Below are 17,232 nucleotides of genomic sequence, written 5' to 3'. Positions count from 1 at the left end.
AGGCCGTGGAGAATGCTTTGGTATCATTACTTTTCTTACAACCACCACAATTATGAGGTGAACTACGTGTAAGAAAGATGTCTAGTCACAAGTTTGTGACTGCCTTGTTATCATTTGTTTATTGGTATCATATTATTTGAATGAAGCATAACAGAAGTAAATGTAAACAATTATATAATGTTAATAAAAACATGCAATTGCATAAAAATGTTTTGAAACCATAATCTATGAAGTTGCAGCTATACAGCATTCTGAGATTATAAATGCCAGTAACATAAACTTGATACAAACAAAAATTGATTCAAGCATAGAGAGACGATAGACCTTGGTTAGTTTGTATAACTTAGATATTTTCATTCACTTGTGAGTGTTGTCGCATGCAGTTTACAGACTTAAATACTTCTTCAATATTTCTATGTATCTCAACAACTTTAACTTACAATTGCAATGTAGAAACTATTTGTTGCATGAACTCTATGACCAAATAAAAACCAAAGGTCCAATTTAGTTGTGCATTATTATCATATTTTCCATTCCGATTAGTGTTAATATTAAAAAAGCACCAATACATAATATGAAAATTTGTAAATGTAAATATTTTGACATTTTTTGGAGATAAATTGAAAAAGAGCAATTTCCAAACTCCTGAAATCATTTTTTGTTCATAGCATCACTCTTTCACAACACATACATCTGAAAAAAGCTTTACACAAAAAAAAATTATCTTTGAATTTCATTAAATCAGATATTGATATCTAAGCTTAGAAAAATCAGCCAAGTGTCCCATTAAAATTAAATGCTTTAGGTTTGAATAATGGCTTTATCTTCCTTAATATAAATTTTTAAGTTAAAATTCAAAACTTCCAAAGTAAATATTGATATAGAAACATATTTTATTTAAATATAAGTAGTTATTTGTTACTTTTTAATATTGCAAAATAATCACAAACACGCTTGGAAGAAAATCACACTGATAATAGCTATATTATATGTACGATTCAGTCGGCCCACAACACTACAGCTTAAGAAAAAATTGGCCCTTGATTAACGAAAGGCTGAAGACCACTAGCCCAAAGGCTCATAAGTAATTTATGTTAATTTTATAAGTGTATATGTAGTATACATTTCAGCATGAGCTAAATTTGTACATTGAAGAGTGACAACTAACATAAGCATTACCTGTTATACTCAATTCGAGCTGGAGAATGGATGATTGACTGGCGAAGAGATGAAGGTGGAATCACTCTGGTTATGCAGCAATCAAACCTGTTATATAAAAATTGTTTTGTATATCTTAAAAAAAAATTACAAGACCAAAATATCCACTACCCACTAGCTATGCCAGCAAAAAAATTAGGTAATGGCATAAAGATTGAATAACTTTGCGATGACACCACAAATTTATTTATAATGCATGCAATCAGCTCCATGATAGCCATTAGCTGAGCACATGTGTTTGTGTATGTGTGCGTATGCATCGCAGGGATGGGTAATTTATACATTTTTACATGTTACACTGTATAAGACTACATATGTATAAAAGAAGTAAAACATGAGTAAAATGTAAAATAATGATTCATAAAAAATTCATCACTGTAATATTTAATTTTACTGTTCAAAATTGATGCTAAATTACTGAATAATAATGATATAAGGTAAATTAAATACCTGCTACTGTATTTTTTTTCCCTTCAAGTAAACTCTTTGTAAGAATTTTTAATTAAAAAGATAAAATAAAGACTATATATAAAATTGAAATTTTACTATAATAAAATAGATGGTGATGATTTTGTACTAGTAGTATTACTTTAAGTTTATGTTATAGCTGAGAGTTTATAAATTTAAAAAAAACTATTTGTTGTATCTTTTAACCCTGAAAAAATTGTGAAACTCTGAAGCATGATGGATTGGATGAGACCTAACTTTGCAAAACTGCAATGAAAAGTGCTTCTAATTACATAATCAAACACAAACAATATCAGGTGTAATTTAAACAAAGTTGAAAATCAAAAAAAGAAAAGAATGAAGCTTTTGAAATGCAAAATCTGAATGGTGGGTAGACAGGGTAGACCTATAATTTATAATTAATATTAGTGATGAACACAGATTATTAATGCAGGTTTTAAGAAAATAGAATACTATGTATGTATTGTGAAAAATTACTGATACTGAATTGTAACTGTAAGAGAACATAAGATTAGAGTATTTATTTAGAGTGTGAACATTTTGACGCAGCACCCAGGTCGCTGTTCTTCCCCCTCCCCCCTTCTAACGACACTCTCAGATGTTAAGCCAGTCATTAGTAATTACGCAGAGATAATGTTTGGTCACTAAGAGACCAGCAGAAGTAGAGAACAGCAGGCCATGAACCTCACCTAGTCATGTGCCGGGTGACAGGTACTCACAACCGAGGTCCTATGTTAGGGATGTGCATGCTGAAAATACATTGATGTTTTTTACTATGTAATACATTGTAATGTGGCATCGATGTTTTCCGATGTATCAAACAAAAACATTGCTGGTTTCGATGAATCGTAAAGAAACATTGGCATAAATAAGTTATATATTTATAAACTATCTAGTAAACATTTTGCTAAGACATATTAAAAATTTTCAGGAAATTCTACTCTAACCGATGACTTAAAAATTTCAGCTAGAGATAATTATAATAATGTTATTAACATATCTGTGCCACCGATTACGGAGAGTTTGATTAGGTGGGTCATTAAGAAACTGAAGTCAAATAAAGCTACTGGATCTGACGGTATCCTAAATTTCATAATAATTAAAGAAAGTATAGTGACATATACACTCAATTATTAACAAATATTAACACTAGCCTCAGTAATGCCTCTTTTCCCTATACCTACATGGAAAAACACAATTGTGATATCAGTATTTAAAAATGGGGGAAAAATCATATCTTAACAAATTACAGACCTATTTCTTTATTATGTAGTTTTTAAAAAATTTCCAAAAAAATTATTTTTTAGAAACATCAAATTTCATTTGAAAAATAAGATTACTGAAAAAGTGAAAATCAACATGGATTTCAATCTGGAAGATCCACTCTCACAAATTTATTTAGTTATGTAAATTATCCTTATAGTAAAATAACATCCAAATCCAGACAGCAAACTGATGCTGTCTTTTTTTTTATATATGAGCAAAGCATTTAATACATACCTACATGCCAACATAATCTTATTCTTAAAACAATTATGCATTTTAGGCATTGACAAACAGTACTTAGACTGGTTGTCGAACTATCTGTCTAATAGAAATTATCAGTCAGAGTTGCTAATGCATTATCATCGTACTTTAACATTACGTCGGGTGTCCCTCAAGACACTGTTGAAGACAGTAATCTATCTCCACTACTATTCAATGTCTTTATGAATTACATTACAAGATCAATAAAAACTGAACGATCCTACTATATGCTAATGACATTAAATTGTACAAAAAGATAAACACCCATGATAATTGTATAGCCATACAACAAGATATCTCAGCTGTTCAGGCATGGTGCTCTGAAAACAGAATCTCAATTATGACAAAATATTTTGTATTACTTTTACAAGGAAAGCTAATAATTATCTAATAACAATTTATTATCAACTATCATCATCATTAAACGTGTGGATCATATAAAAGATATATAAGTTATCCTGGATACAAAACTTTACTTCCATCCTCATGCTCATGTACATAATCTTCCTGCAGTACCTGTAGAACATAAGGTTTAATCAAACATGTCACTTTTTCAGCAAAATTCCGAACAGATATAATACAAGGAAAAGGGGTCTCTCTGAAAGAGTTGCACTATTGGAAATCTTATTTAATTAGAAATTAATTAGTCCAGTACTCTTTCTCCAAACTTTGCATGAATAGTATTTTACCGACCAGTTTTCCTTGTATTCTGTTACGTTGTTGACTCAAAACTTGTGAAGCTTTCGAAAAAAGTCTTTCAGATGTTACTGAGATAACTACCAAAGTTAAATATTTATAAGCTACTTTGTACAATTTTGGAAAATGTTGTTTATAATCGGACCATATTTCTAATGGATTTTCATTTAGCCTGCCAACCGGGGGCCTTGAGTAAATATAAACAAACTTCATAGAATATTCCTTCCTTCCTAGTCCGAAACCGTTCTTTTAATGTAAAAAAAAACGTATTTTTCGATGTATCGAAAGAAATACATCGATGCATCGTTAAACATCGAAAGTCATCGATGCATCGGATGGGTTTGATGCATCAAATAGAAAACATCGATGTTTTCGATGCATCGATGTATATCGAACATCTCTATCCTATGTTCAAGTCTCTGATAGAGTAAAAGCACCCAGCAACCCATCCATGTACAGGTCAGAACAGTGTTAAGTGAATAAATGGCCTTACTTAAATGACAAGTGTGAGAATCACAAACTCACATCCCAATACAATCTCGAACCCCTCCCCTACCAAATGCCACATTCCACCCTATCCCTTTTCTTCCAGTGGAAACATAGTGGTGAAGGATAAAAAAGAATGGCCCCATTACATTTGGTGCCATTAAATAACTAAGATATTGTCATTTTCCCAATGCTTTCTAGGTTTAATGATGCCTTTTCTATTATTTGAGTTTTTCCTGTTTTCCAGATTTTCCTTGCCTGCAGAAACCCTGACAGGAGTCCTGGTGGCTGTATACTGAATTCAACAGTTCCTTACTTAATGTTGTTTCTTGTAACAACTTAACCAACTTTTAATATCAGACACACATGTTACCATGTGTTTTTAGAATTAACAACGGTTTGTTTTTTAACTGAATTTACCAACCATGTGTTTTTTGTAGTGAACAGCTCCAATAAGAAATATCACGACAAATTTTTTAATTTCCCTAAAACTAGCATTTCCTACATCTGTTTCATTCTGCTTCATTATATTATAGCAAACCTTGTGTTTAGCCTGAAAGTAAAAGAGACCAAATGATGTCAATATACACCTAAAACATCACCATTATTTCACAAATCATGATATGCAACTACAAAATGGCTATAAAGACTATTTTTAAATATTCTTTAAATAATTTTGCAAGTGCAATGTTAAGATATTATTTAAAAAATTACAGACTAATCACATTTTTTATGAAGGTTATCCAATAAGATACATTTTGTTTTTTATACATAATCACCACTATTCTCTGTGCAGTAAAGATATGAGTACGATGGCATTTGAAGGTTAAATACTCTTTACACCATAGTGAGAAATATAGAGAGTTTTGGCTTCTTCTCACTGTGCCAATATATACACCACAGAGTAGGCAAAACATCAGTTTTCCTTACTTGGGCAATAGAAATTTCAGTAAAAATATGATAAATTAAGTTATTAACTAGGTTTGCTTGTAAGTTTTTTATAGTGTCATTTTGTAGATATCATCTCTAGTGATGAAATTACGTACATGTAAGATGGAATATAGATGTTATAAGTAGTATTAATTTAATTAAATTGATTGCTATATGTTATAATGTTTTCTTAAAAATGCATTTAAATATTTAAGTGTGTATCATTGATGCTGAGTGGTCAAGCAAAGCAGGTCATTTGTTTGTATGCACCATAAATATTGGCCACATAAATTCTCTGCATGGCCCAGGGTTCACTCCAACTCAACATTCATTCACAAGTAAACCTTGAGAAAAATGACACACAAAATAACCAATCATGGCCATGACAGAATGTCTAATGTGTGACATTTTACTATTCAGTAATAAATTACTACATAGTTCTTACCCTCTTATGCAATCAAAATTTAAGGAGTTTTCAAGGACTTTCCTCAATAATTTGTAATATCACAAAATCCCTCAACAAAGTAACAATGTTAAACAGTAAATTAACAAAAAATAATTTTGTTGGTTAGTTCAGTTCTTACAGATAAGCCTCTACTGTCCAGAATTATCTCTCTAATACATCACTAACCCAAGCATAGTGTCTACCTAAAATTTGTAGCCCTAACATTTAATTTAATCACTAATTACATTTACTTCATAAGTCAAAGTAAGACATTGAAGTTTTTTGGTTTTAAGGTGAGATTCAAAATACAAAAAACTATTTAACTTTTATATATACAGGGTAATTATAAAGTCAGTGAAACATTTCATAAAATCGGTACAGCGAAATGGAAAAGAATAACGTAACAAACTATATACCACGTGAAAGAACAACTCTCAAAAGTTTTTTTTGAATGTAGCACCAAAAATCTATTTTAAAAAACAACCGACAGGGGCACTAGTGCATGTAGTTGCTGAAAATGGCTGCAAACCAGGCAGAGAAAGCCTTTTGTGTGCTTGAATAGGCCCATAGGAAATTGGTAGGGAGTGTCCAAAGAGCTTTCCATAGCAAGTTTAACAAAACACCACCAGTTTACAATAGCATAATGAAGTGGTACAAGAAATTCGAGGAAAACGGCTGTTTGTGCGACGCAAAATGGTCGGGTCGGCCAGGCGTGTCACAACAGACAGTGGATTGTGTACGGGACGTGATGGTGCGGAGTCCCAAGAAGTCAACTTATCGGGCTAGTGCAGAATTGAACATCCCTCAGCCAACAGTGTGGAAAATTCTTCGTAAGCGATTATGAGTGAAGCTGTACAAATTGCAGCTTCTGCAAGCCATCAGCCACGATGACAAATTGCTCCGACTGCAGTTCTGCATTGCCATGCAGAACCGTCTTGAAGACAATGACTTTGCAAGCAAATTAATCTTCAGTGACGAAGCCACTTTTCATCTCTCAGGAAGAGTCAACCGACACAACACACGCATATGGGGGACAGAGAATCCACATGCAACTCTCGAACACGTCCGAGATTCGCCAAAAGTTAACGTGTTCTGTGCCATGTCAAACAAGACAGTTTATGACCCCTTCTTCTTCGCTGAGAGAACTGTCACTGGTATCACCTACCTCGACATGCTGCAATTGAAGCTGATAGCAGGGACTGCATCTTCCGACAAGATGGTGCTCCACCTCATTACCACAATGTGGTACGAGATTATCTGAATGAGATGTTGCCACATCGCTGGATGGGCCGTGGGGCGGCCGCTGACCAAGTCCTACTCCTGTGGCCACCACGATCACCGGACTTGACACCTTGCGATTTTTTCTTGTGGGGATACATCAAGGATAGTGTTTATGTTCCACCTCTGCCACAGAACCTTGACGAATTGAGACACTGCATCGTAGCAGCTGCTCTTACCATCACTCCTGATATTCTGGGTCGGGTATGGGCAGAATTGGACTATCGATTAGATGTGTGTCGTGTGACGCTAGGTGGACACATAGAACATTATAACTAGTGAAAAAAAAACTTTGAGAGTTTTTCTTTCACATGGTATATAATTTGTCACATAATTCTTGGCCATTTCACTGTAACAATTTTTTTTAATGTTTCACAGACTTTATAATTAACCTGTATATAAAATAAATTCTAATCAAATTCATCAATTATTAAAATTCATCAATTATTGTACTGCGCATGCACAAATTATTTGCTGCCACATCAGGAAAAAAAAGAACATTAAATAAATTTAAGAACTTTTAAGAGCTCTTACTCAATTAAAGACAATGATATTAAGGAGGCATATGAACCCTGTACTACTGACATAAATTCAAGACTTTTGATTACCTAATACCACATGCTTACCACAGTTCATTTTTCAAGCAGACCTCGACGTACTCTCCAATGAAGTACCTGTCCCTCACATAGCTGAAAATGTCTTCAGCAAGGTCAAGGAAAGAAGTGCGTTGAGTGAAGCTAGTCAGGTACAGGAGCGGTACTCTTAACTGAAAATGATTATAAATTTTTTTTTACATAAATCACTTACATACTAAAGATCTTTTAAAAAAAATTATTTACAAGACATAGTAAATGTTTAAGTATGAATTCAAGACAACTTTAGCAGACAATAAAAGCAATAAATTAGTAATATGTTCGTAAAAAATAAAAGCATATTACCATGCTTTTATTATATTACAATAACCAGTAAAGCCAATTAAGTGCTTCTTTTTCCTAAAACAAAAATCAGAAGAAAAAAAATGTTTTAGAGTACTACATATGTTCCTTGATGTTTCCTGAGAAGAGCTTTTTTAATTATCTATACTGGATTCTGAAACATTCAGCAGTACAAACAAAAAAAAAGACTAGCAAAACTGTTTAATAAAAAATTATCTAAAATAAGTAACAATATTGTTTTAAAATGATTTACAATATGCTTCTCCATACCTTAGGAAGTTATAGAAGTATTAAGACAAATAAAGCAATGAAACACAATTTTGTAAATATAGGTCTTACAAAACATGTTTAGAGTGAATTAACTGTTTTTCCATCATTAATTACTCATTTTTAACTTGCTAAAGCACAAAATTTTTTGAAGATAATAGCACTGTTCTGGAGCTTTCTAGAATCCAATCAAAATAAAATTACCAGTTTTGCCCTTTTTTATTTTAAATTTCAAGTATTTTTGGTGTATCTGATAGTATAACCAACCTATTACTTTGTTTTTATTAGGCCTACCTCAACAGGTGCAAAACCAACCTTGGAAATTTAATGTACAGCCTAACTTCAAAAATGTAATGCAATACCTATCCTCAGAAATTAAATCATACAAAACCCTATTATCTAAACTTAGGATTTAGATGAAATACAGGGAATGGTAAACACCCATTTCTAAAAATTTATCACAACATACGCCAATATAAAATGACATAAGTACACAAAAAAAACTCACTGTAACACTAGTAACTATAAAGTTCCAAATTATAACTGCCCCTACAAAATCAATTAAATATTCCTTAAAATACTTAGGTTTTTTCTCAACCATTGCAAAAGCAGAAATTATTTAATGTTTTCGACCTCACCAACTTAACCATATCTAACACCAAAACAGTTTAAATGCACAGTCATAAATGTTAACAAAACAACAAAACCAAAGAAATAAAGTACCTAGATAAAAAAGTGTAAATAATAACAAACCTGCAATTTCCTAACACTGAAATTTATTACAAATACAGAATAAATGAGAACATTTTTGAACATTAAGCCCTAATAAAATCATATAGTATTGATACAAAATCTTTTTTGAAAATAAAATTATCATCCAAACTTTGTTACACATTAATTAATTAATTAATCAATTACAAGTTGGAAAACTGGTACACTTACTTCCAATAACAAATGCTGTTACACAGTGATTTAATGTGATAAAAATTAAACGTGTTTACTGTAGCAGTAAACTACATTTGTGTCAGCTAATAAACTACTGTGAATTTTGCAACATCTGTTGACAAAATCTTGAGGGAGAGTTGTAGAAAGTAAAGAACATAATAATACACTTTTCACATTTTAGAATTTATTTTAGCATGACTACAAACTTGTTCTGTTTCCCTGAGAAATTGTTGTCATTTGATACACTTTTTTTTTAAATTTATTAATACAAATTTTAATAAATATGTTTATCAACCAAGATCAGAAATATATATTTTACACCAGACTAACTTGATAGGTACTGCAATGAGTTATTATGGCCACTGTACCAAACACACAGAATAATCACAAACCTTTTTTCTGGTGACTTTAGTCTTTCCAAGTTACATATCAGTCTGTAACATTGCAGGCATTTACCATTTCAACATATATAACATTGGCATAAATAATTTTATGATTTTTTTTTTAATCATTTTCAGTACTTGTTTAGATTTTCTGTTTCAATGTAAATAAAGACTGATTATATGTTTCAGAGGTAGTCCTATGTTAGCAATGTGCTGTTTGCTCTTATTTCTCATTATTTCATATTTGTAAGTATGTCTGTTAATTTACTTAATGTAAACTTTTAAAGCTGCTAAAAGTTATTCTTCATTTGGCTGGTTGGTTGAGTTTTCATGTATGGTCATATATTTTTCTTTACTTATTTTGCTATTATCCTTTGTCTGACAGCATGATGATGCAAGTGATGGAATTACATCTGAGTTAGAGTGAGAAAGAGAGGCAGAAATGGTAGTTCTTCGCTGAGTGAGGGAACTGAAGGACAAATGTATCATCAAAATTGTAAGGAAGTAAAAGTTCCTAGTTAAATGTATGCTTGTAACTTTTGTTTTGATTGGCTGATTTTTGAAAGTGTATCTAAGCTTGTATATGACTGGTTGTGGGGGGCACGTGACCACTTCCCTCAATCGTGGATGGAGGTAGACAGGTTGGCCACTAGTCGTGGTGTGGTTGTGGTACCAAAAGGTTGCGGTTGGCGAGGGCTCAAAAATTATATAATTATGTAATTGAGAAGCAAATTTTACGGCTGCAGTCTGGACAGCACAGAAATATTAACATATTTGGATCTTTTATTTAGAATTTGTTTACTGCAGTCATCTGTTCTAAGGCCACAACTAGACTTTAAAATTTGTTTTTAGTTGTCGTTCCAAGGAGAGTCCTTGGCTTTAAGCGAAATTTCGTGTGCAATCACAGAATTTAATAGCAGTGATAAATAACAGTTTCATCTGACATTTCAGTACCATTAGCAGTTTGAACTGTTTTCTTTAAGTAACAAACCTTTTGTGATGTTTTGTGTATAATCTGAAAAACTATGAAAACTATGTTGTGATTGGAAGATGGCAGCTATTGTGCTAGTGTAAAATTTCTTTTAGAAGAAATAAATAGCTGTCAAATAAGTAATTATTGTCAAGAGACTTTATTTTCATAATGAATAATTTAGAGCAACAACTGTATGAAATTTGAACAGTATTTTCTAACCCAACAAATTATTCAAGTGTATGCAATTTGGGCTACAGCTAGCCGGGAAGGTTTGTACTGTTACGAAATGGTGCCCCACGTTGGGCGCCAATTGTAACAAGTCACAATTGTGCCCGGCTAAACACACTCACTCACAAATAATATTGACTGCTGCAAGTAGTGGGGTGTTAAGTTCTGGCTATGACTGTTAAATGACTCAAAACTGTGAACGGAAATTTTAAATAAATCAATTGAGAAGAATTTAGGTAATTTATTCATATCACATCATCAAAACTTACATGTCTTTTACTAAGTATGTCTGAAAGAAAACTCTCGCTCACTCTCGTAGATCACCATTCACAGTCCTGTGCCTCAACGAAATAATGTCTCTTTACACACGGATAAACGCAGGAAAAGGGACCCACCAGGACCTGCACCGTAAGCCTGGAGCATAATAAAAATCTAGTTGAATACAGTTCGAAAGAGAATAAAACAAAGGTTCATAATTAATTACAGCACAGTCCCAGCACCCAGACATGAAATCTCTGCCCTTCCAATCTCAATAATTGTTTCTTTGGTAAGCCGTTGCCCCCGCAAGTCCTTTCAGCACAGTACTTGGTCAACTATTAAAGAGGTTATATGACTGCCCGCAACCATACAGGGAATAAGCAGTCACGTGACCTCAACAACCTAACACAACACAGCTCTTACAAGGACAAAGTAGTACACAAATTTCCTAACCCTTGCAACGAGGCTTTTCCTGCAAAAAATAAAACATGAAAAACCATGATGTCTTTTCTGATTGGCTGGCATACAGATGTGATAAAGTTACAGTCTTTCTTGGGAAAAAGTCTGGATATTTGGCACTGTCATGTTGCGCACTTGCCTCTTGCCTCTCTTTCACTAAGAAAATACCAAATGTTCTTGAACCATACAAGAACTTGCAAATAATTACCACTGTAAAATATAGGCATAGAAACTATATTCAAAATGAATCAAATACTGAAAAAATTCATTTACATACCTATTCACCTTGCAAAAAGTGACACCCATTAAAATTAAGTTCAAAGGCTTTTCTAAATAAAATAAATATAAACACAATTACAAGAATGATAAACTAAAAATAATATGGAAAACTAGGTACCATGACCTTGAACCTACATAATCAGCTGATCCCTGTGAATGTCAAAATATAATATTTATTCCTCTAAAAAAAACACCCACAAGAGCTGAGGAGGGCAGGTCTTGCAATGTTACAAGCCTCAATTAACAAAGTTAATGTTGACTGCAGCAACCTTGGATAAGCAAAATCTCAGATAACACAGATACAATAAAAATTTGTCTTGGTTTTCAGTAGGCTCGGTGATATAATTTTTTGGGGTAATGTTTTTCAGATTTAATTCAGGTTAGATTCTTTCACATAACTCCGTGATCCGCCCAACAAGTAATCTTCATTTTTGAGATAAATTTTCTTAAGGCTTTTAACAACAGTTGTATAATTTCCTAGGTCCTCAAAAAATGTTTTAACATTCTTTGCTGGTAATGGTGCTTTAGGGCAGCTCTGATAATATGGAACCTTGGTTAACAGAAGCTAGGTTAATCAATATACTCTACTGTAGCTGAAACAAAGAACACTTGAAAACTGTCCAGAACCCAAAGCACTCACCTGACGTGGAACATCCTCCAGGCTTCGGGCTGCACTCTCCTCACTCTCCAAAGCTTCCAGGTACGTGAGGCCCGACTTGCCAGTGACAGCACACGACCAGTCGACAGAGTTGCACAAGATAATTCTCTCGCACAGTTCCCTGGGAACACAACAATTATTCATAACCTCTGGAGAGATGTTTTCCATCTACTTCTGATATTAACACTAGAAAGTTCACAACACCCAATTACAACTATTTATATCACATTCATTTCTGTACTGCAAAGACATGTATAACCCCCCACAGATAGGGATAAATGGAGTTTAAATACATAAATTATTATTATTTTAGCAGCAAGAAGCATTAGATATATTTTTATTGATAAATGTTCAAAGTCAATGTTTATTTAATCTAAGTGGGATAAATTAAGGAACTAAATACATATTATCACACCATGGCTTAATATTTTTTGGCTGAAAAGGGCATTAAAATACCAGAAAAAGTTTTACATTTTTGTACATGTTGTAGAGTTCCAGCAACTGCTTCTGGGAAATAAGGCAAACTTAAGAAAGAAGTTTGGTAAGTCAGCTACATTAATATGTAATTAACATACATTACAGTAGGTATTGTATCATATATATATAACTATCTATAAATATGTATTATTAATTAAGCTGACAAAACCTAACAAACATTTCACTTAAGTTATTGTGTGCCCTTCTTTTTCCATGATGCCACTGCTCTATAAATTACTTTATAGTTTTAACAAAGATTTGGTGTTATTAATGAACTCGACTTTTGGATAACAAATTTTAATATTTAAATCTCCACACCAGTAAAAAAAAATGTGGTAATGTTTTTACATGTAGATACAATGTTTTGTTAATTTAACTCAGTTCTATTAAGCTATGACTTTCAACATGACATAATTCAGGAACTAAATGCCACAGAGCCCAATGCAACTTCCCATTCCTCCTTCCTTTATACCCTTCCTAGCTTTGTTTTATGGTGACTGACGTGTGTAACTAGTGACGTGTGCGCAAGTCACTTTTGGATAGCGCACCAACCCTGAAAAGGGTGGAAGAGAACAGTAGATTCAGTGCTACGTAACCTTCAAAGTGTTAAATAAATATTATAATTTGTTCCTCCTTTCTCAATCTCAAAGGTAGTGTTCTTTCATTGGATGTATAAACATTTAATATGTATTTAGTTTTATTAATTAGCTGCTATCTGGATTCATAGGCAGCACGATTGCAATATAACTTAACGGTTATAAGCGATAATGCTAAGGCACTGACCATTCGCCATATTGTTGTGTATCCGCAAGTCTGATTCTACCATCCCCCGAGGCAAGATGCTCTCCGCACCCGAGGAGGTCATCGCTTTGCATCTCTAATCTGTTAACTCTGTTTGTACATTATTAACACCAAATTTTTTTTATCAATATCCAAGTTAACTGTCTCGGGTGGAAAACTGCTTAATAAATAAATAATATTTACCTGTTTATGTGACTTTAAAATAAACATGACAATTTCTGTTCAGCTGAGGATCTTCGAACCTCTACTATAATGATACCTGTGTCACAGGGAATTTTAACCTAATATAATAAATTCTGCAGTACGGGCATGCAAACCAGTGTTTGTTACTGACCGCATGGTGGCAACCTACTAGTACATACCAGGCGTGTGGAACACCTTAAGAGCCCACAAAGTAGTTCATCATGAGGTGCACGTGCGACATGCAGAGTGGACCAGATCTTGGTTGACTGTGGTATAATTTACTGTGGGGATCTCAATTCTCATCCTCACACAGGCCACATCACACAGAGACACAGGCACATACACACAGAGAGACAGAAACTCACAGAAACAGAGATAGGAGAGAAAGATAGAGAGACAGACAGAGAGATAGAATGAGAGAAAGACAGAATGGCACTAAGAGAGAGAATATGAGAGAGAGAGAGAGAGAGAGAGAGAGAGAGAGAGAGAGAGAGAGAGTGTGTGGTGTGTCTCACCGGGTCCACATCTACTATTGGAGCCCATTACCGATAACCATGTGATATAGCCTCCACCCCCCCCCCCCCCCCAACAAAAAACATTTAACCTTTTTTTTACTGGTTGCAAAAAACTATACTCCAAGTGGTTTCAGCAGCAAAAATTTACAAATTTTCATCGGATAATCTGAAATTAAAAACACCAGTGCTCTCTACATATTGTTACAATTTATATTGTGGGGAGAACTGGGTTTGTAAGGGATAGCCCAATTAAGTTTTTTCAGTTTTATTAATTACAAATATTTACATTAATAATAAATAATTGTACTTCAAAAGTCCAATCACAAATCACTGGCACTAAAAAAAATGTTTATTCTCAAGTCACTCAATGTCTATCAAGTTCCACAGTTCGCACTCCTCACTGGAGCTAGGCTCAACGGTGGGTCGCCCCTTACCTCGCGCCTGTCCACACACACAGTCTCGCACCACCCTTTTTTTTTTAATTTTATTTAAAGTAGTGTTCTTTAACATCACGTAGTAACATCACGTTAGTGATGTAAAAATAATACTTTAAATTATTGTGGAATGTTGGTTGGGTTAGTATAGCGACATTAAAAATAGGTACCTACTGTAAAATCATATGAACCATTGTTTAGGTTATGATAGCTAAATCTTTATTTGGTAATTCCATAGCAACCATAAACCATTTCATATATTTTTTTAATTTAGCTAAACTAACTCAACCAACTATCCAATATTTTTTTGAAAGTACGTATTTTTAATGTAGCTAATCTTACATAATAAACCATTCACAATATTTGTATACAGTTTAATAAAACAAACACACAAACTAACAGCGGTAAACAATTTATGGTTACAGCAGAGGCAATGCACAAGTAATGAAATGTAAGATAAAAACTTGTGATTGCTCAGAAACTAATAGGAATTTATTAACACTGTTTTCAAGGTAAATACAGGAACATTTCTAGTGTTGCAAAATGGTATTTTCATAATTTTATTTTTACTATGCAGACAAGACATGAAGTAAGATATTTACAGAATTACCTCTCTTTACAATAAATATGCTGAATGAATCAATAAAATAATGTATTTTTAATATGTACTCTTTGTCATTGTAGTCTATTTTATATTGTGCAATCAACTAGTCTGAAATTATAAACAGTTTTATCAACAAAATTTTTCAATATTTGCCAAAAAGATTAATTAACTTTTGTTCATATATTAAGTGTTATGTAATAAAAATTTATTTTTTTATATTTGTGTACCAGTATATCCTACATGGAGTTAATATCACTAATTAATGTTGTTATCGAAATACTTATATAAAATCACAAATGACTATGGTCTTAGAATGCATTACAAATTCACTATGATAGTAAGACTTAAATTACACAAGTAAATGAGTCTTGGTATTCAAACATAAAACGTCTGTTCATTTTGTCCTGTAGTATATGTACCCAAATATATGTTCATATAATGTACACAACAAACTTTGTTCAATTCTAGTAGTGTCGGGTCACATTAACAATACTCATTGCTCGGCAGTTACTACGTTTCCGTATGGAATCCATGGACGGACGTAAAACATAAAAAGGTCATCCCATTATCTGTGTTCGAATAAGTACTTACATTTCCTTGTCATTGTAATAGGTACCTTCAGAAAGGCAGTTTGACAGTACTTTCATCCACGCAACCTACTGCAATAATTAGTTAAGCTTGTGCAATTATTCGAATTAGGTACTAGTGAAAGAAACATGCTTGCCCAAATGAAACATAATCAATAGTTTCGAAATCAAAGAAAAAATACTTACTCATATGTCCTGAATACCTCATCAGTCATTTCACATGGAAATAATTCTTCATCATCTTTGAAATCATTTGTAGGCTGTAAGACCTCAAAAGGTTTACCTCGCAGCAATGGCATTATGCACCATACAAACACCAAGCACCAACAGAATTCGTTGGAGGGAAAACACAGAACCTGTCAAATTATCCGTAAAATTGAAACTGCAATCAGCAATACAAATAAAACATAAAATGTATACAAACACCGTAACAGCAATGCTTAAACAATGCCATGTAAAGAATAAATCTACAAAATCTTAAAACACAACTCGTCTGCACTAGTGCCAAAAAGCGGGTAAATGAAAAAGAATGGCGTTTGAATCATAGACATGACGGTTGTCAATAGATGTGAAATTTAATTAAATATACAAAATAGAGGATAAGAAGCAAAAGTCAACTAATTTAGGCTTTGAGCCTTAATGAAAGTAGTCATATTTATTGCGTTTGATAAATCATCAAGAATATTATTCCGACAATTAGAAGAGTATTTTTCTAAGCGTTGCCTAGCAGAGACCCGGCTTGATTCGCTTCACTTCCGATATCATTTGGACTCTCTTTGGATGAAAGATTATAAAAAAAACAAATTCAATAGGATCGCTCAGTGAGAAAAAAACAATTCCAGGGTACGGTTCAAACAATATTCGTTGATGAATGAATTCGTTGAAAGTGTCTGTAATACCCCAAGTTTCTTAAACAATAATTAATTAAGAAGGTAAAAAGATTTGGAAACTCTGAATACTGGGGCCCTCAATTAATAACTATAAAAAGTCAACAACAGAGGCGACACTAAGGCTGTATCCGAATACTGGCCTAATGGATCCCTTAGCTAAGGGATCCACTAAAAGTGCATCGTAGTGGACGCGGCCATCTTTGTGTTGAATCCGAATTCTCACAAGGGATGCCGATGCATCCCTTCACGCATCCACTAATTCGAGATTTCTAGGGATGCGACACTCGCATCCACTAACGCGTCCCTAC

The 17,232-nt window shown here is 33.2% G+C and overlaps 1 protein-coding gene across 2 annotated transcripts in view; it reads right to left on the bottom strand.

Moving 5' to 3' along the window:
• The window catches only part of LOC134530761 (bromodomain adjacent to zinc finger domain protein 1A), a 158,831-nt gene extending 142,096 nt beyond the window's left edge, over nucleotides 1-16,735 (bottom strand). For both annotated transcript variants that reach the window (XM_063365909.1, XM_063365910.1), the window contains exons 1-4: nucleotides 16,221-16,735; nucleotides 12,416-12,554; nucleotides 7,675-7,814; nucleotides 1,180-1,266 (exon numbers count right to left, since the gene is read on the bottom strand). In XM_063365909.1, the coding sequence (XP_063221979.1) occupies nucleotides 1,180-1,266; nucleotides 7,675-7,814; nucleotides 12,416-12,554; nucleotides 16,221-16,333 (479 nt within the window). In that variant the 5' untranslated portion in view covers nucleotides 16,334-16,735. The remainder of the gene's footprint in view (nucleotides 1-1,179; nucleotides 1,267-7,674; nucleotides 7,815-12,415; nucleotides 12,555-16,220) is intronic.
• Between the last annotated feature and the right edge of the window lie 497 nt (nucleotides 16,736-17,232).

This window comes from Bacillus rossius, chromosome 3, assembly GCF_032445375.1.
Source record: "Bacillus rossius redtenbacheri isolate Brsri chromosome 3, Brsri_v3, whole genome shotgun sequence".
Classification (NCBI taxonomy): domain Eukaryota; kingdom Metazoa; phylum Arthropoda; class Insecta; order Phasmatodea; family Bacillidae; genus Bacillus; species Bacillus rossius.
The sequence above is the reverse complement of the archived record's forward strand: the minus strand, read 5'-3'. Positions and strand labels throughout refer to the sequence as shown.